The sequence below is a fragment of the Epinephelus moara genome, chromosome 8 (genome assembly GCF_006386435.1).
Source record: "Epinephelus moara isolate mb chromosome 8, YSFRI_EMoa_1.0, whole genome shotgun sequence".
Classification (NCBI taxonomy): Eukaryota; Metazoa; Chordata; class Actinopteri; order Perciformes; family Serranidae; genus Epinephelus; species Epinephelus moara.
The window spans coordinates 25,934,746-25,957,553 of NC_065513.1; the positions used below are offsets into that span (position 1 = coordinate 25,934,746).

The 22,808-nt window shown below is 42.4% G+C and overlaps 1 protein-coding gene across 3 annotated transcripts in view; it reads left to right on the plus strand.

Moving 5' to 3' along the window:
* The window catches only part of ccser1 (coiled-coil serine-rich protein 1), a 184,946-nt gene extending 162,968 nt beyond the window's left edge, over nucleotides 1-21,978 (plus strand). The window contains exon 11 of one of the 3 annotated variants that reach the window (XM_050050500.1): nucleotides 14,718-21,978. In XM_050050500.1, the coding sequence (XP_049906457.1) occupies nucleotides 14,718-15,533 (816 nt within the window). In that variant the 3' untranslated portion in view covers nucleotides 15,534-21,978. The remainder of the gene's footprint in view (nucleotides 1-14,717) is intronic. The other 2 variants (XM_050050501.1, XM_050050504.1) reach the window with 2 other exon arrangements.
* Nucleotides 21,979-22,808: the final 830 nt, after the last annotated feature.

Here is a 22,808-nt window from a genome sequence, read left to right on the forward strand (position 1 = left end):
TCAAGCCAAGGGGATGTACACTGTCAAGAGTCCAACTCTAGGTGTGGCCAGGGTTCCTTATTGTGAGGATAACCCTCCAGAAACAATACTGTCAAGGTAATTTGAGGTTCAAATAGGAGTTATAGTGTAGGTTGAGGGTATTCAGTGAACATTAGGGACATTTTTGAAATGTAGCATGGGAGTTGAAGGTAAGAACTGATGGAGCAGCACATAATAATCCAGAGGAATAGTTGTATGCACATGGTGAGCGGTAGTGACAGCTTACAGGAACGTATTAGGCGGAGAGTAATGCTGAGCATAGATCACAGCTTCTGTAATAATTAGACAGCACCAGCGGGGACCATGTTGACACCTGGGGGAGCAGCCAGGTGCAGCAATCAATCCAGTTACAGTTGAAGTGCACAAGGAGGAGTAGTTAGCCTTATGTGCTAGTGTGGAGCTAAAATGAGGTGGAGTTTGTTGTGCAGCACAACAGGTGAAACATACATCTATTCATTAACTAAACCACTAACAGTGGGCTGGATAGTTTCCCAGCACGCATCAGGTTAGAGGTCTGGGTGCCAGTCTATCACAGGGCTAACACACGTTGACAGACAAACACATTCACACCTACAGGCCATGCAGAGTTTCCAATTCACCTGACCTGCATGTATTTGGATAGCAGAGCAGATTAGACAGAACTGACATGCCAGCACTCTCCTAGAGGAGTCACAATCCTGAAAACTAAAATTTATCATCTCCTAATTGTAGAAGACAGTAGTGCCAGTTGAAGTGGCCAATTGTCCAAGTGTGTATCCCATATAATTTACTAAGGGCCAATCCTATTTCTTGTTTTTACCCCTACCTCTCGTTTTCGATTGCCACCTGCCCCCTGAACAGAGTTACAAGGGACAGGTATTTTGAATAATACCATATGAAATGACATGAAAATATGTCAAAATGTGGGTCTCTCATGCTCAGATCAGCAATTAGCAATGTGATTAAGTTAGCTAGTTTGCTACTGAGACATCAGTGTACTAGTGATTTCTTATGTTATGACCATAACGCAGTGAAACAGCATTAAACTAAGATGACACAATGTTTATCCTATTTTTTTAAAAATATTTTTAAAAGAATAATAATAACGTTATTTGTAGAGCACTTTTCATGCTAAAAGCAAAGTGCTTCCCAAGTTGCAGAAAATACAAAAGTGATACTAATAAAACATACAGTAAGCATGTACAAATACCTATACCAACATATAGACTATAGACTAAATACCTGTCAGCATGCATACATGAACACATGGCTGCAAACACATACACTCCCATACAAACAATAAGTCTGTCAACTGTCAGAAAAAGGCCAATCTGTAAAAGTAAGTTTTCAGACGAGATTTAAAGACGTGAACAGAGTCAGCTGATCAGTTGCTCAGTGGGAGGCTGTTCCAAAGCCGAGGAGCAAGAACTGAAAGGGCTCGATCAGAAGAAGAAACCTTTGTGGGTTTCCTTTGTTGCTTTACAGCCGTCTTGTCATTAATTGCTTAAAGCACTCCGTTTGAAGCACGAAGTGTGCCTCTGAAAAAACCTCCATTTGAAGGGCAATGTAGCCTGAACACTACGCTCTGCCCCTCTATTCCAGCAAGAACGTAAAAAACAGAGGGATTGGGATTGTATGAGTAAAGTCTTAGCCATGATTGTTTTATGTCCAGTTTTTTCATAAGACTTAAAACAAAATTTAAAAAATAAATGGGAGAGGATAGAACTTGACATAGATTAAAGATCCAAGCATGTATATTGGGATGTTTGTCCATTTTTGTTGATTGATTAAACTGTAAAGGCGAATATTGGATTGCAAAATACCGTTTTTATGTTGAGGGTGACATGGATACATGGATGTTTGAAGCTAAATGGGTAATTGTGTAGTGGATAATTAAGTTTTTATGACCTAAATTAGGCATTAAATCAGGCAGACAATCCCATTGCGCCAAAATGAGCAGCAGCACGTGACTTGAATTTAATTCCTATCCCTTAAAAACGAGTAGTTGTGGTGCTGATAGATAGATACAACAAGCGTAAGTGTTGAACCTGCAAAGATGTTAGCATACACATGTTGGACTTTTCAGTCAATGTTCACTGAGCAGACAGAATAAAATAAATGCTGTGACTGATGTTTTAGCGGGATTTCTTTGGGAAATGAAGCCTATTCTCTTTTGGATACCAATTGGACCCTTGAAATTGATGCTGTTGACACATTGAGTTGTTCATGTTCATGTCAGTTTCTCTGTCTTGCCTAATATTGATGCTACCTCTCCTACTCTTCTCTTGGTCCCTGACTCTAGCTTTCTAATTATCTCTCTCTTTCATCTTCTCTAACTTTGGGTCTGTGCTGTCACCTTTTACTCGTGCTTTGTCCCCTGTTGTTCCCCTCATCCATCGGACTATCTATCCTCTTGCTGTCCTCTCTTCCTTTGTTGTTTTACCTCACTATTACCTGTGTGTCACCCCCGCCTTTTTATTTCTTTGACCCACTCTTTTCTCCTTATGTTATTTGTCTTTTCTCCAACTTTCTTTCACCTTTTTCCTCCTCATACTTCTTGGTCCTCCTTTTTTCCTTTGCTACTCCCCCTCCTCTCTTTAATTCTACTTTGCTCCCATCTCTCCCTCCCGCCGTCCTCTATTATTTTCTTCCCTCATCTTTACTTGTTCACTTTTTTTCCATCCAGCTCCTCTTCCTTGTGGTTTTGGGCAATGTTCACCAAGCATATTGGCACAGGCTGGTGGTCGTTGAGTTTCGCCATGATTGCACACACGCACACACAGATACATGGGTATGTTCGTGCACACACAGACCTGTTGGGGATGGTGGTTGATGAGCAATGCCAGAATCTCAGCATCTATGCCCATCAGAGCTGTTCAAGAAACCTCATTAGGCCTCCTGGCCACAGCATGGCACTGGCTTCAATACTTGTCAGCCTGCCTTTTTCACTCTGGGAGGAATTGGAAGTCTAGGGGCCATACGCCTCAAAACGTCGACAATCACAAGTACTGACTAAGAATCGCTGATCAGACTCAAGTTTGGCAACTCTTTAAGTCTCAGGGGGTGATCACATTGGATGCCTCAAATTCGAGATGGACTGCAATGCTCCAGTCCCCTGCAGTTGTGATCTAGATCTAGCCGAGCCGTATTGTCAGTGAGAGGCGTCTTGCTGTTGCTAGGCAATGTGTAATCGCTGTCAGTCAGTTGTATGCCTGCACGTTTTACACAGTAACTATCAGCTATAGATACATTTAGGCAGAACAGTGAAAACAAACACATCTATGTAACATTAGTTAAAACTCCAAATGCTTTGCTTTGGTAGCTGGGCCGGCCACATGCGCATGTTAGAGCATGTAGGTCCTTCCCTACACATCCCAGAGGCTAGCTGATTGCCGCCGCTCTGCAGTGCACTCAAAGCTAATAATGCCGTCCTGACCCACAGTGATGTGACAGTATCGTCACAGAAGCATAGCGTCCAGTCTCCAGTTCCCCTCCAAGTACAAACAGTGCCTCTGTTAGTGTGGCTAGCACTGCTAGCTGAAGTCATTTCGGCTCAGCCACCTCCATGTTTGCTTGTGACGTCAGAGGTGAGAGCCGTGTGCAGGCAATCCCAGCCCAGACTGTGAATGTCATAATGAGCTCCTTTAAGCTGTCTGTGATGGTATCAATTACCTCCAACAAGAGCTAGCCGGCTTTTCTTTTTTGTTTTGTTGTTGACAGTTAAGTTGGTAAAAATAGTTGCATGTCATTGTTTAAAGCTGAGTTCACACCACACACTTTTCAGAGTCATCACTGTAGTGTTCACACTGCGCAACTTGCTGTCTCGTTATCAGTCTTGAAGTCGTGGTTTTCACACTACATGACTCATCGGCAACAAGGGGCTACATATCACGGGATCTTTCACCAGGAGGAACCCCCAATGAGTATGTAATGTGATGTGCAGGTCGACCAACAACCTGAAAGTACTTACTAGAGAATATCATAGTCAAAATTTGATAAAGCAGCGTTCTGAGTAACTTATTGGGCACATAATTTACAGAAACATTGCGTCAAAGTTCACTTTCTCTTCCTCTCTCTCTGTTACTGTAACTAATCCTTCTCCTTCTCAAACACACATACACACACACCTTGGAAAGTGCCACAGTGCCACTTGTCTCTGTCCTCAACCAGTGTCTCATGCTCACACTGGCTGTAGCTCACTGACAGGTCCAGATATGTAGCCCACTAGATATCTGGGGAGTGTCTGCGATGCATGGGTGAGCCTTGCGGCTCGTATCTTTCACACACTGTGCTCGAGCCCAGACTGGCGAGTGCCAAGCCAAGGCTGATTTGCCTCTGATCTGGGGCTTTTGATGGGGAGCTCCAAAAACTGTTGGCGAGTGGATCATCAGGGCTATTGTTACGGAGTTTGAACTAGGCCATTAAAGTGAGCTCACAACCAGAGGTAGTTAGTTTGATTCTTCTTGTACATTCAAGTGAAGATAATGTCAGCGTCTTGCTCATCAACAATGAAATCTAAGTTTCTTGTCGTTTTAAAAGGGATAATGGTGGCTGACTGCTCTTTAAGTCACTTAAAGTCATCAGAGGACACGGTGGACTAATTTGCATTATGATTATACAGTATTTGCTACACCAGTCCTGCTGTCCCCAGAGATAGCATGACCGGTCTATGCTGTGTGTATGGAGTGCTTTGAATCTGAATCCTTTGGACCTGACAAGAAAAACAAAATGATCTGTTTCTTATGAGAACAAAGCTGCTGATGTGGAATATCACAGAGGCATCAAGTATGCAGAAATGGTTAATGTGCCCCTCAAGTACTGTACTTACAGGAACCTTCACCAGTTCAAGTCTTCATGCCTTTCCCAAGTGTGTGTTTAAACATCTGTGTGTGCATGAGACGGTTTATGTGCTGTATACAGTTATAAAATTTGCAACTTTCCCCCAGGCTAATGCTGTAAATAAGTTTGTTTTCTCATCCGACTTTCTTTGTAGTGAAAAAGGCAAGAGATGACTCAGTCTCAGACATTGTAATATATTCAGGCCTTCAGCCACATTGATATGCGGTGGAGATGCTCTGTCTGAGGTATTGTAAGTCTAAATATTTATCGAGTTACAGACACACACAACCCTGTTTGATACTTGTGGGGTGCAGCAGGTTACTGTGTTTGGCTGCAGTTACTCAATATAACATCAGCCTAATGTCGATAATTTTGCAGTAGTACAGTGACAGGATTGAAGATTGGGAGCAATGTGAGCCGATTAGCTGTGCAGCGCATCACATTAGTGTCCTGCCTCTCAGTGTGTGTGCCTCCAGCAGGCAGGTCCAGGATGTGACATCCAGCCAGCTGGTTGGCAGTTTGCTGCAGTGTGGGCTGGATTGACAGCTGGAGAGACGTAAGCTCAACTTTGGTCCTCTCCATCTTTCTTCATCATCTCAGCTCCAACCCCACCTCAACTGTCACCACCAAAAAAAGAAAAGAAAAAAACCTCCCTCCCCCTCTCTCTGTCTCTCTGTGTATGGTCTTCAGACCGCAGTAGCGCACCATCAATCCTCCAGCTGTCAGGGTCTATTCAGCCCTTCCTGTCGCTGGCATTCTTAAGCACCAAGTTACATAACGAAGAAAGAGTGAATAAAGGACAAAGAGAAAGACAGAGTGGTGGGCAAGGTGAGAGATGAGAGAAGAGGTGAGGTCAAGAGGGGAGAAAAGTGAGAGGTAGACAGAGGAGGGAAAGAGGCTGGAGACAGACGGGGAAGGGGGGCAGACACGGAGGCTATGTTGATGCTTGCTGGGCTTCATGGACCCACACACTGAGTATACTTGACAAGGGTCTTGATCAGGCAGTCAGAGATTAACCTGCCCACTGTTAAGATAGGTAACCTCCAAAATTCAAATAGCCACACAGTTGAGAGCATCATTCACTGAAAGGAAAAATATTACTGAAGTGCAGGGCATAAACACACACTGACAGACAGGCTAAACCAACTCAAAAACCAACCAAATCCCATCCGTAAATTTAGCAACTTTCAGTAATTTTATTTTATATTATTTTAACCTACTAATTTACATGTAATGTAATTGAGTGTAACTCTACAAAACTACAATATACAATAAACATAATAATGTGCAGTCACTGGTGGTTCACAACTATAAGATAATGGATGTAGCTACCGTGATGTCATCCATTGATTTGTAGACTCCCATTTTGAAGCTTTGATGGCATTTCGGCTGTCGCCATCTTGCTTTCTTGGAGTTAGATATGATCATATTTGGATGAGAGGGTGAAGCTGTAGAGGAGGGAAGGGTGGATCTAAATTATAGACTGTTATTACACGGCTCTATTAAATGCTGCATTCTGGTCAGTCGCTGCATTCTGCGGTCTGATATTACTGTGTAATGACCGCTGCTAGTAGCAACGGTCATTACACACAGTTGCTATGTAGCCCGGCGTTGCTATAGGGACGCTGCCCTGACAACAGTTACTTTTTTTTATCGTTACCGCTTACAAAATGTATAATTAATCAATATTCTGTCTATTCAACTGATAATTAGCCGTGTAATAAGCGGGATAATGTATAATGAGCCGGTGAATACTGGGAAAATAACTCCCGACAGGGGAATAGAACCCTGACGCGCAGCGGCTCATTATACATTATACATTATCCCTTACTTGCAACGCATTCTACAGTTCTAATCAATGCCAAAATTAGCACTACAACTCAAAGTGTAAAGACATATTTCCTCCCTTGCTTCTCTCCACTGAAGTAACCTATAGCCCCGTTTCCACGAAACACTTTCAGTATGGTACCTAGACCCTTGCGTTTCCACCACAAACAGTACTCTTTCATGTGGGCGGGGTTGTTGTCACTCACTGTTCCGTCCAGCACTCACTGTATTTCCTCCGTTATCAGTCTGCACCTCGTTTATCGTCCACACAACAAGGTTGCACGCCAACATTTTCAGAACAAAATGAAACAGGCTGCAGTGAGAGTCTCTCTCCATGGGATATTTAAAAATACGGGGTTTGTGCATTTGTTGCTGGAGCCCACAGGAACGATGCTCCGCAAGGCTTTGTTTTTCTCCAAGTAAGGATTAGAATATATGCAGTTCACATCATCTAGTCGAAAATATTATGTATTTTTTGTAAATGCTTGAAGATCCACTCGTTACTAAAAGTGTATGTCATTCAAGAGCGACCATAAAAACTAAAGTAATGGTCAAAGTTGTCACACTGAAATTTAAGGTGTGTTGATTGAGTCACGTTGTCGACTCTTGTATTGAGTAACATAACAAGTAAACATTCCACCTTAAAAGTTGCTGGCAGTTGACCCAGTTAATTAAGTTATTCTTCAGTCTACAGCTGCTGCAAGAGGCAGCAAAAATCCTTTCATTTGATAGTTACAGTTTACCAATGTATGTAAAACTCTCCACGGTATGAACAGTGGTTACATGAGCCTCAAAATCAGCCACAATTCAGCCCTGAGCAGAGTGACCATAGGCTGCGTAGCAACCTGAAGGGGGTGAGCTGTCCTTCCTCTCTCTCTCCATACTTTTGCTCTCTGTCTGTGTGTGTGCAGTCCACATCCTCCTCCTCGTCATCATCATCATCCACCTAAATATTACTATCTGACCTGTAGGCTGTCTGAGATATGAAAGAATACCATGCGACCTCTTCCTCTGTCTTGTTGCGGATGTGTCCCGCTGCCACATTTACCTCACTGCTTCTTGGTCAAGCAACTCTGTAAAGGCTTTTGACGGATGTAAAAAAAAAAGTGCAGAAAATCTGACCTATTTCGAAAATTTCAAAGTCTGAGGAAAGTTTCGGAGTCAGTAAGGGAACATGATTGACACAATGTGTGACAGTTATGAACAAAAAACCCAAACCACTTTGCAAATTCCTGAACACCTCACAAATTACTTCTCGAAACAAACAGAAATGTCGTATTTCCTTCATGTTTCCTACATTATTATTAACTGTTTGAGGTTTGACAGGCATTTGTTTATCTTGTTGTGCCCCTTTCTTCTGCAATGGTATAATGACATCTGAGTGGAGAATTAGCTGCAGCTTGTCTCTGTCAATCTGCTGACTGTCAGATTGACAGTTTGCTCACCCTATCACAATCATGAAAGTTTCGCTTATGTGACAGTTTATGAATCTGATTGGATGGGCAAGCTGTCAATCTGGGTGGGCCTTCGTCCCCCCAGACCCACCTGTAGATCCGCCTCTGTGAGCAGTGATCTTTTATGTCTCAGCCCTTTTTTGTGTCCTTTCCTGCTCTTCAGTATTAATTCTGACCCCTAATGTTATTTACTCGCTTTGTCCTCGCCTGTTCTTACTTTGGTGAAATTACTATCCTGATCTGCGGCAGATTTACTGCTACTGTATTTCCTGAATTTTAATGTGCTTCCTGTATCACATAATATAAGTGAAATTTCACATAAAAATCAAAGACAGGTGAGGTGGAAAGTGAGACAGCAGTTAGAAAATTGGGAGAGCTGTATAGGGAAATAGTGAGGAGAGGCAGGGAATAGAGGGGGAGATGAAGATTGAAGACTACAACAAAGTCATGATGGAGAGAGAGAGAGAGAGAGAGAGAGAGAGAGGGGGGGGGTGAAGCAAGGATGCTGCTACAGGCTGTACAAGAGACTCACTTCCTATGGGGGTTGTGTGTATTGATGAAAACCAGCGAGTTCAAAGTAAAGGTATGCTATGGCCTTGAGACACCAGACTCAGGCTGCAGTTTCACCTCTGTTTGATTGTTTGTTGCAGGTTTATTCCGCAAAGTGCCTTCAGTTGATGTGGGAGACTGTGCTGTACAAACCTTGTCTGTGAATATTCAATGATACTTTCTGGGCAAGAGCTAAGAAGATGATAGTTTCAGCATGTGGGATGCTTGGGTGTTGACATCATGTTTTTCTCAGCTTGTTTTGCCTCTTTATATCACTCCTCCACTTTCAAATACCAAATCAAACCAGTGTACAGCACTTTTAGTGCATTAGAACTTCTTCAAATGATCTTGATGGACTGTCTGCTGCCTCAAAACTTTAAAAGCCTTGTTTGTCTTAGAGGCCCCACATATGATAACAACAGTATCAAGTGGGGACATCAGATTAACAGTTTCGGGTCCTGGGTTTTTGCACCTTGCCATTTCTATCCCTCTGTCACTCTGGACATAAATATGCAAACAAATATGAATGAGACTGTCTGTGCAGATAAAGGTGAACGGATGAGGTGGGATGGTTTGGGCTCACACATCCCGGTCGGAAAATGTATTTGGTTATAGTCTAAACAGGATTTCAGAGTACCATCTGTGTGGGCGTACTGCACTGTTATTGTATCCGCACTGAACACCCCGGCGTTTCACACTTTCAAAGAACCACAGGATTACTTTGTTCGCTGAGTATGTGGGTGTCAAAGAATATAAAGAATTCACATTTACAAACTTTTACCTCTCTAATCTCACTGTGAAGAGTTGGAAACTTTTGGGGTCCAATGCATTCCAGCCCCATGGCCTTCATTAAAGTTAGGTGTGTGGGTGCGGGGATGCCGAGCCATGGTGTGTGATTGATGGCAGGTATGTTAGGCGTACTCTGCTTGCACTGGGCCTGTGTTACACCTTGCTACAGTCTGTTCCGTTTTCTATGATTAGTTAGTTTTAGTTTGTTTAAGGGGAGGAAAAAGTCATGAAATAAATCCCCCGCCTCTCTCTTCTCCTGGTATTAAAATGACGAAGACAGGCGATAGCAAACGTTGTATAGGGATGTTTTAGTGTTTTAAGGAGCTCTTTTATGCAAACTTGGCCATTACCACATTGCTGTGTTCTTCACTGCCCAATAAAAACTAAGGTTGCAGGAGAGGGCCCCCTTAAATCACTCTGATTTACTTAGGTCTACTCATGTGTATGTGTGTGTGTGTGTGTGTGTGTGTGTGTGTGTGTGTGTGTATTTATAGGACTGTGTGTGTAAGAGACTCCAGAGTGTTTGCACACACACAGGCTGTTCTGTCACTGGAGAAGAGGCAGCCTGCTTGCCGCAGAGCGTGTACTTGAGAAAGGACACCTGAGTTTGTAAATCAGACCTGCTCCCTCTGTCTCTGCGCCTTGCTGTCTGTTCTGTTGTACTCATTTTTCTTTCTTTGCTTTTAATCACCTTCTCAACAGCTTCTCATTCTTTTTCCCCTGTCGCTTCCTTCTTTTTCTCAATTTGTTTACTCCTCTCTTTTATTGTGCTTGACCTTTTTGTTCTGTCTCTGTCTGTTTGCCCTTCTTGTGCACTCACACACACGCCGCCCCAGCTTTACCCCAGTTTTCAGTTGCGTTTGATTCATTGTATTTGATGACTCAGTTTGTTTTTTGTCTCCCTCCCCATCTTGGATCAACAATGCCCCTTTGATACAGAGCATATGTTTCTACAACCAACTCTTTGTACTCTGCCTGGTAATTATTTCTTTCAAAGTTGTCAGTTGCCAATTTGTATCTTACTGTTCTCGCCTTACCTTCTGTTGTTTTCTCAAATGTCTGAGGGTGGAAAAACATTACAGGATTTTTTTTGTAAGATTATAGATTTAGCCCTAATTAAGCCGTCCCACATAAACCTACACCACCACAGTGGATATTCAACACCGTGACAATACCCTTATGTTTTCTCGCAGCGCCCTTATGTAGGAAATTTGGCTGGAATGGAAATTCTCACTCCTCTTAATTAGATCAAGCAATCTGCAAGAAGTCTTGTAGTGTTTATCCACCCATTAGAGCCCATTAGAAAGCAGAGACGCACTCCCCAAGCTCTTTAAGTAAGCTGTATAGACAACGACACACTGTTTGATGTTTTGGCAGAGCGCTGTGGTGGTTCGTTTTTTTTTAAAAGTTGGACATGAAAGGACATAGTGACTAAGCTTTTAAAGTGCAGAATGTTTGGCTGTAATTCAGATTTTTTAAAAGCCATATCAGCGTTGATATGAGGAATATGTCAGGAAGCGTACAGTGTACAGTAGGTGGGGGAATACAAGCGTTAGTGACATGCAGCATGGGCAGATTAAGATTTTATTATCAAATGTAACACTCTTTGTAGTCAGGCTTTGAACTGGCTTACTGTTGATTGTGTTGTAAAAACACTAACAATACATTCCCTCTACTTTATCTTTAAAGTAAGACGAGGAAAAGAAAATCTTTTCATTCCTAATCGTGAATATCAGTATGGAGAACAGGAAGGTTCACAGCAAGGTTGACCCTGCTCACTTGTTTTTCCTACTGTTCTCAGGACCTTGTTTACTTATCATATTTACCCCACCCTGTACTCCATACTGCCTCAGACTAAATTAGAGCCAGTCACAGCTAAATCCTCATAGAATCCTTTCATACTTTGAAATGCAAAAAAAGCTAGAAATAGCACCTCACAGTAAGATATTAAAAGTCTGGTGGTGTTCAGGGGCTGCAAACTTTCACAAGCCATTACACCGACAGAATTTTCCAAGCACATAGTATAATTAATACTACTCTCTTCTTACTGCATAAAAATGACTACTTTATTAAATATAATCTGTCTGTCCAATTACTCATTAAAGGTGTGTGCCATGTACAGAAAGGGTTTGAATTTTTTTTTATCTTTTGACCCAACATGTACTTTAATTAAAGCTGATATCTTAATTTGTGCTTTAAAGTCCAGCAGTATAGAAGGCACTGAGCCAAATCACCTGTATGACACTATTTATAGCTGTTTTCTCATATGAACTTTGGGCAGTTGACGGAGAATCAGGTCCAGACATTGTCTAGAGTTTCTCTTTCACACATGTAGCCCACAGCAGGAAATAGTGTGTGTCATAAGCGTTCTCCTCCATTGAAGATACTCCATTTGGTTTAGGTTAGGGGTGGCGCCTAGGTAGAGTGTGCAAGAGGCAGGACATGACACGGATTACACTGTGGCCACGTAACCATTTCGTAATTTGGTCATAAACAACAGAGTTTTTTGTCATTCCTTTAATTTGTCTGACAATTTTGGCATCAGCCCTTACTGACAGAAATTTCAGAATCTCATTGTCTCTCGAGTTAGACATTATCTTTGCCGTCCTTGTGTAAATGATCCTTCTTCTTCACCCCCACGAATGTTTGTTTCTTCCGGTTTCGAACAAGCTGCAGGATAGAAACATCATCCGCACGCCCACTCACCCGCGGTGAATATACCTGACAATTACCGGCTCTATTCACACATATGATACCATACCATACGATACCAAACGATACGATACTTTTTGCACACAGCACTGGAGCTACAGAGATTTAAAGGTTTGCAGCACAGGTCACAAAAATATAACATGAGTTTGAAAGTAGTTTAGAACAATTAAAAATCTTTGGAGGTAGTTAAAAAGTTTTTTTCCATGGCCTTTTGAATGAATCTACTGCAGGACAATAATTTCAGTATCTTTATGTATTTAGACTATTAATCTTCTCTATGCACATGGGATCAACAGAGAGAACGAGGGAGGGAAGGAGCGAGAAACACTTTGTCCATGTTGTATATGAAACATCTGTGTTGTCGCTGCCTTTTCTTTAAACACATCTGTGGCCTGCATCCAGGCGCTGTCTCAGTGTCACAAAATAGACTACAACTACCAAAAAGAACAGCGATGCGCTATGATACACCTCACACACAAAGTAGCAAACAAACGCTCACCTGACACCATCAAGCAGCTCTGTCTCCCACACATGCAGTGCAGTGCTGCGGTAATTTCAGTCATCTCACAGACTGATTCAGCGTAGCACATGCAACATATAGACCGATGTCACACTGTAGACTAATTAACAGACAGAGTAGCAGCTCTGTGTCTCTCTGAGTGTTGATGGAGAACTTGTGAGTGAATGAGTGGAGTGGAGCTGCGCAGAGAGTGTGGAATGGCGTTATGTAACGCCACTTGACCATACCCATTAAAAAAACAACAACAGTGTTGTCAAAATCTATATTTTGCTTGAAACTACATCAATATATTGTACATAGCTGTCATATTGCCCAGCCCTAGTTTGCAGTCTATGTGAGACAGGACCTCATGAAGCTCAGTGCACAACACACACTGGCCATGCTGAATCATCTGAATTAAACACACCCGTGCTATACACTGAGCTTTGTCATAAAGACATAAGAAGTAGTGAAATTACAGTAGTCGAGATGGGGCAATTCAGGGATAATTGGTAATATAATACATGTCAAGGAGCGGCTGGTGTGTGGGCTTGCATTGAAAGAGCAGGTGCGTCATACACCGCCAGTGTGTGTGATGCCCTTTACACATGTAAAACATATGTGTAAGGAAGTGGGATTAGTTTAAGAAACTGAATTTAGGTTGTATCGAGTGCTATTGAAGGTTCAGCAAGAAGATGCTTGTAATGCAAATTAACAAACCCCTCATTTCAGTGTTTTGTTTTACGTTTAAGTGACACTTATGCATCAGAGCTGACATAGCTCTGTCCAATGAGTATCATTTATAACTCACAAATTCTCCCCTCCAGTCTCTTTGTGATCTCCCCCACGTTCTTTCTCCCTTCCCCTCTTTAATTTGATTTCAGGCTGACAGTATTATGAATAGAAACCGTTTCATTGAATTAGCATTGCCACTGTTATACTGTACTTATTCAGTTAGCTGTGTTCTGGCTAATCACATTTCTACCTCTCACACCAAATCTCTGTCGACAGACTTGACACTGTAATTACATTACTTTTAATATTCATTTGCATGCACAAACACAAAGCGTGATCACGTTCATACACATGAAAGCGCATGGGAGTCTCAAATGTGCACGCGCAGACATACGTGTTGACACCCATGTTGCATACACTATGTGTACTGTATGAGTGTATAGAGTTACGAAGACATATGCTCATACATAAGCACGGCACACACAAGAGAACACACACACACACAGCCATCGTGTCGGCAAATGTCAACTCAGCTTACTCTCCCATGAGGTTCAGTGTCAGATGAGATTGTGCTACTTTAGTGAACATTGCACACTTGGTCCCGGTGTGATTTTGGGTTTGTGTGTATTTGTGTGTGTGTGTGTGTGTGTGTGTGTGTGTGTGTGTGTGTGGGAGAGAGATAGAGACAGAGACAGAAGGGGGACAGTGATGAGATATGTTGCATAAGGGGGTGCAGTGGAGTGTGAAAGAGAACAGGTGGCTCCCGTTTGTGCCATCTAGCTTTATATGCCATCTTCCCTATTGTGTTTGTGTGTGTGTGTGTGTGTGTGTGTGTGAGAGAGAGAGAGACAGAGAGAGAGAAAGAGGGAGAGATCCTTTTGCTTTGTGAATGGGGATTAGTTCATACCTTGAGTGCATGTCTTCATACATGCACGCAATTTTGCCCTATTTCTCTGAGTGTGTGTGTGTGTGTGTGTGTGTTTCTGCGTGTGTGTGTCTGTTCTTTAGTGAGCAGGGTTCCGGTTGGTTTAGAAACAATTAGAACAAGCTGCAGGAGCCCAGAGAGATCGTTCTCCAAATGTCACCCAATTAACAATCTATACTGAACAGTGCTCTCTCTCATTCTGTCTGTCTCTGCCTCTCTGTTGTTCTCTTCCTCTTTCTCTCTATCTCTCACATGTTCAGTGAATAATTCTTGAAAGAGTCACATCACACACTCGCTGACAAACAGAAATCAGAGTAAATGGTAGAGTCTCTTTAACACGTGTTTCTCTTTGTGTTCCTCTCTCTCTCAGACCAGTCATCCAGGCCGGTGGTCAGGACTAGGCAGCAGCAGCAGCCTGGCTTCAAGGGACCGAAGGGTAGCGCGGGGTGTGGGGGCACCACTCGGAGGGGACCTCTGTAACCAGCACCTCCCCCACCACTATCCACCTCTGCACGGCCGGCCTCCTGCCTCTGAACGACACACTGCCAGGGAGGAGCGCCACTGCCAGGGAGTCTTGGCACAGCCCACAGCCCGTAACCCTACTCCAAATCTGGCTCCAGGCTCTTCCAACTCGTCCTGTGCCACTTCTGCAGTGTCAGCCCAAGCCTCACTTACTACTCCAGCCCTGCTTCAAGTTTCACACCCGGGCCTTGGTCCAAATCAATGCCTAGGCTCCAGCTCAGCAGCTGCTAATCACTCCGCAATTCCATCTCTGTCCTCCAGGCAACCAGAGGGGGTGTCCTCCTCTTCTGAGTCCTTAATTTCAGGAGGAGGAGGTGGGGTGAGTCTGTCAGGTGGGGCGAGGAGAGGAGGAGGAGAGCACCACCCCCTGAGCCATATCCCTCGCGCAGTTGGAGCGAGCGCCTCCTCAAGCCTCCACAGTCTCGCAAGCAGAGGGAGCCCCTCCCCAAGCGTCTCATCGTCCATCCAAGCCTCCCCTCCACCTGCTAATCCTTCCCCAGCCTCCTCCTCCTCTTCCTCCTCCTCCTCTTCCACGTTTACGGGTCGTTTAGGACAACCACCTCGAGGCCCTCTGTCTCTGCATAGCTACAGTCGTAAAAATGTCTTCCTCCAACATTCCCTACAGACTGCCGAACTGCAAGCTCTGACGCAGAGAGACAGTTGAGGGCGCACACACATTGACACCATCCATATTGACTTGAGCGAGAAATGTGTGACTTTGTAGAGAAACTGCTGCTCCTTTGGTACAAGTTGCTTGTGTTTCACTGTCCTAGTTCCCCCTGAATCCATCAACCACATGCGCTTACAATCACGCCTGTCTCTCTTTACAATTCAGACCAAACCTTCGCTGACATTTTGTTCTTAGATTTGCTCGTTTAAACACACTCATATGCAAGGTCACACACACACACACACACACACACACACACACATATCAAGCTGTGGGTATGAAAAAGGCACTCACCCGTCTATCAGAACTCCCACGTTGTGTCACGCTGACAGTTTAGATGTGCTTACGCCCACAGACACACAAAGTGCACAGAGACTCGTATCCATGCACACATACAGATCACAGTCGCACACACTTAGAAACACACTCTTACACAGAGACATCATCTGTGATATCTCTGCCTCACAATCTGCACAAATAACAGGGTGTTGAAACTGAAGGCAGAGATGAGGTTTGTATTTGTGTTGTTAAAGATTTATTTTTATCCATTTATTTGATTATTTTTTAAAAGTGAAACCATGTGCTGCTCAATGAACTATGGGGCTGCCCATCATTTGCGCTGGTGAAAATACACTGTCACATTGCCAAATCCCACATCAGATCAACTCTTCATTCCGCGATGTCCGCTGACAGAAGTCCAGATGACAAGACATCCACATCCACAACCCTTTTACTGCATGCTTTTTAAAAATTAAGGAGAATACAGGTGAGCATTTTATACCGCAACAAAAGCAGGACCTGGGTGACTTTTAAAGTCTTTTAATAACGTTTCAGTATCAACTCTCGAGAAGGGATTCAAACATGCCAGAACCTCCGACCAAGACATGAGCCTGTTGAGTGTTTTGAGAAGTAAACGTTTATCCTTCTGCTCACATACGCCGATCAGCCACAACATTAAAACCACTGACAGGTGGGACCTGCTGGTAACCCCAAATGTCCTGTGTCCATGCCTCGACAGCTCAGAGCCAAGTGCGATCGACAGTGGGGCCTCCTTCAGTGTCCCGTATTGGCACCAGGGTGTTGGCAGTAGATCCCTTGAGTCCTGTGGGTTGAGAGGTGGGGCCTCCATGGGTCAGACTTGTCTTGGCACGTCATGTGAATGCTCAATTGGATTGGGATCTGGGGAATTTGGATGCCAGGTGGATGCCTTGAGCTCTTTGTCTTGTTTCTCAGGCAATTCCTGAGCAGTTTTTGCAGCGTGGCATGGTGCATTAACCTGCTGGGTGGGCCACTGCCATGGGGAGTGCTGTTGCCATGAGGGGTGCATGTCAAGTGGCATCTATATGAATGTCAGAACCCAAGGTGTCCCAGGAGAACATTGGTTTGTAACAAGATGATCAATGTTATTCACTTCACCTGTCCGTGGTTCTCATGTTGTGGTTGATTCGTGTGTATAAGACATTAGAAGTACCTTTGGCTTAACACTGGACCACAGTTTTTATACAAGTGCAATGTTGCAATATTACCCACAATATATATAAGAGAAATGTGTATCTGCAATGTTAGATTAGTACAGTACAGAAGTGAAGAGTGTCATTCCAAAATGAGAGGTCTGCCATTTGAATAATTTGGCATTTATAAAGACAAAATTACACTTTAGTAACTCAAAATCAAAACACATCAGACAACGAGAAAGAATAGAACAAGATCTGGCACAACCAGCATTATGTATTTTTTCCACAATGGGAAAGAAGTATCAGTTTTTTTGGAATGAAGCTCTTCAAATCTTCTTTGGGGCTGGGTATTGAAGTGGGATACCTACTGGTGTTTTGCTAAATGACAGAATCAATATCCATTTTAAGGATTTAAAAGGAAAGATGTTTCAGATATTGGTGTTACAGTTAGCTGACCTGCTTTCTATGACAGTTTTAGTGGCGCATCAATGGAGTAGAGTCTGATTCTGTCTGGGGAAGCAAGCGGCAGAACAAATGTTGCACAGAAAGTTGTTTACTTGATCAAATAATGAAAAGAAAGATACAGAAAGCATGAGTTTCCAAACTGCCCCATTTGGAAAAGCATCAGCTCTAAGGTTTTCCACTGATACCCAGTCCTTATGTGCTAGCCTTTTTTATCTTCCTGATCTCAGATGTGTTGGCTATCTCTTACCTAATGAGATGGCACTTGGTATAGAAAGGCTAGCAATTACGTAGTTTTTGGACAGTAGGACTCATACCTTTTGATTGAGATTTATATTGAAACTGCCATGACCTGCTGAGTCGTACATTATTAACACTTTGGGGACAACATGTGTCACAATTTGATAAGTGAGAAAACCGAAAATGTTTTTTTTTTTTTTTTTTTAGATCTGTGAACAACTGGGCTGCATACCACCCTCCTCAATCTGCCAGTGTTGAATATATTTGCTCTGTTGAGCTGAATAGACTCCCGAACAGCCTTTTCTTTCCACACAGGCTTTGGGGTAAACAAATCTTGTAATGTCAACTGGGAGGTGGGGGAGCCTACGCTGCTGCTAAGTACAGGCCAGAAGTTCACAGCTCCCGGCGTCTACAGAAAATGTTAGAATCTGGAAAAAGTTGTTGACCTTGTCTGTCTCTAAACGGCACCTGGCTGTAGGGAGGTTGTATAAATTGTGTGTGTGTGTTGTAATGCACACCTCATGAGGCAAGGACCTGATAGAGGTGAAGAAAAGCCTGCAGGAAGACAGCTCCTCTCCCACTGGTGGTAACTACGAGTTTCCCTCTGGCCTGTTTCACTTACACATGATTTCCTCTCTTTTCATACCCCCTTTTCCCCTCTGTCTTCTCTCTCTGTCCCTATTTATTTCTCCACCCTATTTTCCATCTGTCTACTCCAGTCTCTCCCTATACATTTGCCTCCTTCTATCCCCTAGCATTCTACTCTACTGCATGCAAACTCTGTAGCTCCTTTTGTTCCTGGCCTCTTTTTCAATCTGTTATCTTCCTTCCCCCACTATCATGTCCCAGGTCTCTCCCTCCCTCCATCTCTCTCCCCTGCTCAGCGTACTTATCCAGAGCTTGTATTGTCATACAGTGTATCTGTAACAAACTCTGTTGCCGTGGCTCTCAGTCCTGGGCACTGGGGCCTGATTTTCATTCCAGCTGTCTAATTGGGGAGTCATTTTCCACCTGGTGAATGCAATTAACTACCTGGTAGTGTAGATGGCCAGCAGTAATGTGGCTCCGGAGGACCCAGACTGAGAACCGCAGCTCTAATGTGAACTAAACATTCCCTGTTTGGTTTGTTTACATGTCGAGGGTGACAATGCTGTGTCGCTGGCTGACCTCTTAAGAAATACTATTTACATCCCCAGTCAACGCCTGCATCGTAATGTCGTTGATGCTATGTGAAATGTCATAAGGGACTATTGGACTATTTGCACTGCCCACTCCGATATTTCTTTTCACCGTGTTTCAAATGGCTGTGCTCATTTTAGCTGTGTTCAAATCAGGCGGCAACCTCAGAGGCTGAAAAATGAAGACAACGTGGAAGTGCCAAAAACTGCAGTTCCTCAAATGGCCACTGGAGGCTGCCTCCAAAAGTGAGTAAGTCCCCCAGTTTTGGTCTCTATAGCTAATTTCCGGGTTCATGACTACTGTGCATGAGGTAAATTTATATATAACTCACCCATTTACATTTTATTAAGGCTTAAGGTAATTCACAAATCGGATGTGGGTGCTTTGAGTGGCAGGCTGTCTGTGAGGCATCACCGCCATCTTTGAGTCAGATCCACCCCTCCCTATGGTCACTTCTGGCTTCAAAAATCCAAGATGGTGACAGCCAAAACGCCAAATTTAAGGTTTCAGAACAGGAAATTACAAACCCGTAGGTGACGCCACGGTGTCTATGTTCATTATTTTTTATATAATCTGTTGCTCAAATTGGAAATCACAACGGTAGGCTGCTGGTTATGAGACATATCATTAAAGGGACAAAGCCACATCTGAGCTGATGGCTCAAATGTGGCTCTGAGGTCTAACTAAGACACTTTTGCTTGTGTAATTGTCGGAGTGAACTGATATTGAATTTCACTGCTGGGAAACGAGGGTTTGCAATCATGAAGTGGGCACACCTCACAAACCTCAATTCTTCATTTTACTTGGCGGCATGTTGTGCATTTAAGACACATTTCATTTGTTGGGAAGTTATTTATTGTTTTCTGCCTTATTTATATTTATTGCCATAGAATCAGTTTCCTTAAAGCATCCTGGCACTAACAGATAAAGGTAGTGGTCATTAAATGACAATTATAATCATGATGTTATTATTATTATTATTATTTTAATGAATCACATATATTAAACTGTCCTAGCTTTTTAATGTGCTTATTGTAATTATGTTTTGTTTTTTTTCTTTATGAACTGCTGTAATAATGAAATTGAGCTGTATATTTGTACATAATTTATTGTAACTGTTGATGTTCACTGTTCATGAACACGAACAATTCATGTTCATGTTAATGACACGTAAAGGGACAGTTTTCCTCAAAATCAAAAATACATTTTCCCTCCTACCTGTAGTGCTATTTATGAATCTAGATTGTTCAGGTGTGAGTTGCCAAGAGTTGGAGATATCGACCGTACACGGTATTGGGAAGTAACAAGTTACATGTAATTCAAATACAAAATAAATTTAATCAGTTACTGAAAAAAACCAACAAAAAAAACCATATGTAATTGAATTACAGTTACTAATCAAAATGTTGGTGGTAACAAAGAGGTTACATCCAAATATATTATTATTGGGAAAATGTTTATATGTAGGATGTAACATTTATTCTGTTGCCTGACATCTTTTTGCCATGTTGGGATGCCTTCTTTCGGCATAGACTATTTCAGGACATTTTTCTTTTCAGCCCAGTTCAAACCATTTGTTAGAAAAGTCATCAGAAAGTAATCAGATTTAGTAAGTTTCCGGTATATTACTTTAAGTTTTAAAAAGAGTTGCATTGCTTATTACATTTTTGACAGGGTGACTTGTAATCTATGACCAATTACATTTCAAAAGTAACCTTCTCAACACTGGCTGTTGAGATGTCGGTCTTCTCTTGAATATAATGGAACTAGATGGCACTTGGCTTGTGGTGCTCACATTTGAAAAACTCAACAGCAATGTCTCTTTCCAGAAATCATGACCCGGTTACTCAAAATAATCCACAGACCTTGTTGTGAGCAGTTTCATGTAGGAACTATTTTCTCTCTACCAAAGTACACCCGTTAACCTTATCATCACGCAGAAGGAAGTGTGCATCTACTCATGTACAGGAGACTCGGCGGCATCCTCCTGAGCTGGACTGTAACATTCGCTGAGCCAGCAGTAGACCCAAGTTTCCTTCCAGTTGGTGGGTGTAGTTCAGTAGAAAGAAAATAGTTCTTGCATGAAACTGCTCACAACAAAGACTTACAATTATTTTGAGTAACCAGGTCATGATCTCTGGAAAAATACATTGCTGTTGAGTTTTTCCAAATGTGTTTATCTATAAATTTTTGGCACTTTGAGCACCACGAGCTGAGTGCCATCTAGTTCCATTATATTTAATAGAAGGTAGACGTCTCTACAGCTGATATCTCAATAACACTCGACACCTCACACCAAAACAATCTATAAATGACACTACATGTAAGGAAAAGGAAAAACATGTATTTTTAAATTGGGGGTCTGCACTGTCTCTTTAAGAATAACGTTCACAGACATTGTTTGTTGGCTAATAACAAATTTAAACACAACAAGAAAATTTGTCATTGACAAATGTCAGATGCAGTCGGAGGTCTGAGCTTTTACCAAAGTGTTTGAGGCTGTAGTGACACATCAGAAAACAATCTGACAAACGTGTTTAACTGTGAACCCGTGCCAGTTTGTTCATGTAAGGGCCAGTTGACTTGCTTATATAGGTGTCGGGTCACTTAATCAACTTTTCCCTCTTTGAAATCCAGCCTTTGCACTATGACTATTCCTGCTTGAGATTACTTTGAAAGACATGACTTTGCCTAACTGTGTCCAAAAGGTGGATGACGATCTATTAAAGCTGCTTTTTCATTTGTGTCTATGTAACACTGTTGGGTAGACTCTCACTGTGAGCCTCTGACCTGGTAGCTCATATATTTATAAGGGGGTTTTCCGAACACATCTGTCTTCATAGAGTTGTTTTTCACTTTACATGGTCCTGACCAGTTTTGAAATTTCATCTGTTTGTTAGAAACTGTTTGTTGGGCTCATCTGTGGTTAAAAACCTTGCAGTGTGTGTTTACCCAAAGGTATTTTTCTTCAGTTTCTGTCCAACATATATTTTTTTGGGTCACTCTCACAGTTGTTTATTCACATGAAAAATGTTTTATCAAATGATTTTTGTCCACTGTCTCCTTATTGTTAATATTTAATACAAATAAAATTAATGAAAACATTTAGTGGAGATTTGATTATTGATTTTCCAACACTAACGTCATGCTTTCCATTATAAAATAAGGCGTGTCTGTAAAATGACTTGAGACGCACTGAAGCAATGAATGATGGATTCGGCTGCCACCGAAAAAGAGCAGCGGAATAATAAAGCGGTGAATCTATGGGACCGAGGCTCCGTCTCTCAGGCTGGCTAGATTTCACTGTACAAATCTCTAAAGAAAAGAATGAATAAAATCAAAGATGAAAGTAGAACGTACAACAAAGCAATGAATAAAGAATCTTAGGGGCCATCACTCTAAAAGACTGAGCAAACTTTTTCCAGCTGTAACATCTGAGTGGACTTTAAAAGGTTGAGCGCACAGCGGTGAGTGCAGACAGGAGTAATTTTACCTCATTTGACATTCGCCTCCAACCTATTTGAGTGAGTTTTCATTTGGCAGTGACCATAAAGTATGGAAGTGTTTAGAAAATCAATTACGTTAGAATGAGTTTGTGTGCATGCATGTGTGTGTGGGATGTCAGCTTTGACTGTTTACCCCTTAGGGAGGACCTGTGCATGCTTCTCATTTCTGGACTCACTCAATTAGCGTTGGTGAGGTTATGACTGGCTGACTGGCACACACACACACACACATAAACACATTAGATTAGCAGACAGCAGTTTTGATACTAACTTGCTGTAATTTATATGACAGAAGGTCAGCACATCAGTGAAAACACTCCTGATTAAGCGAGCTTTGAAGTCCAAAGTGATCAAGAAGTAGCACATGGATTTTTGCTGTTGATGAAGGATCCTCAGTTGGCCCTAAAATTAGCATATCTGGTATTTGG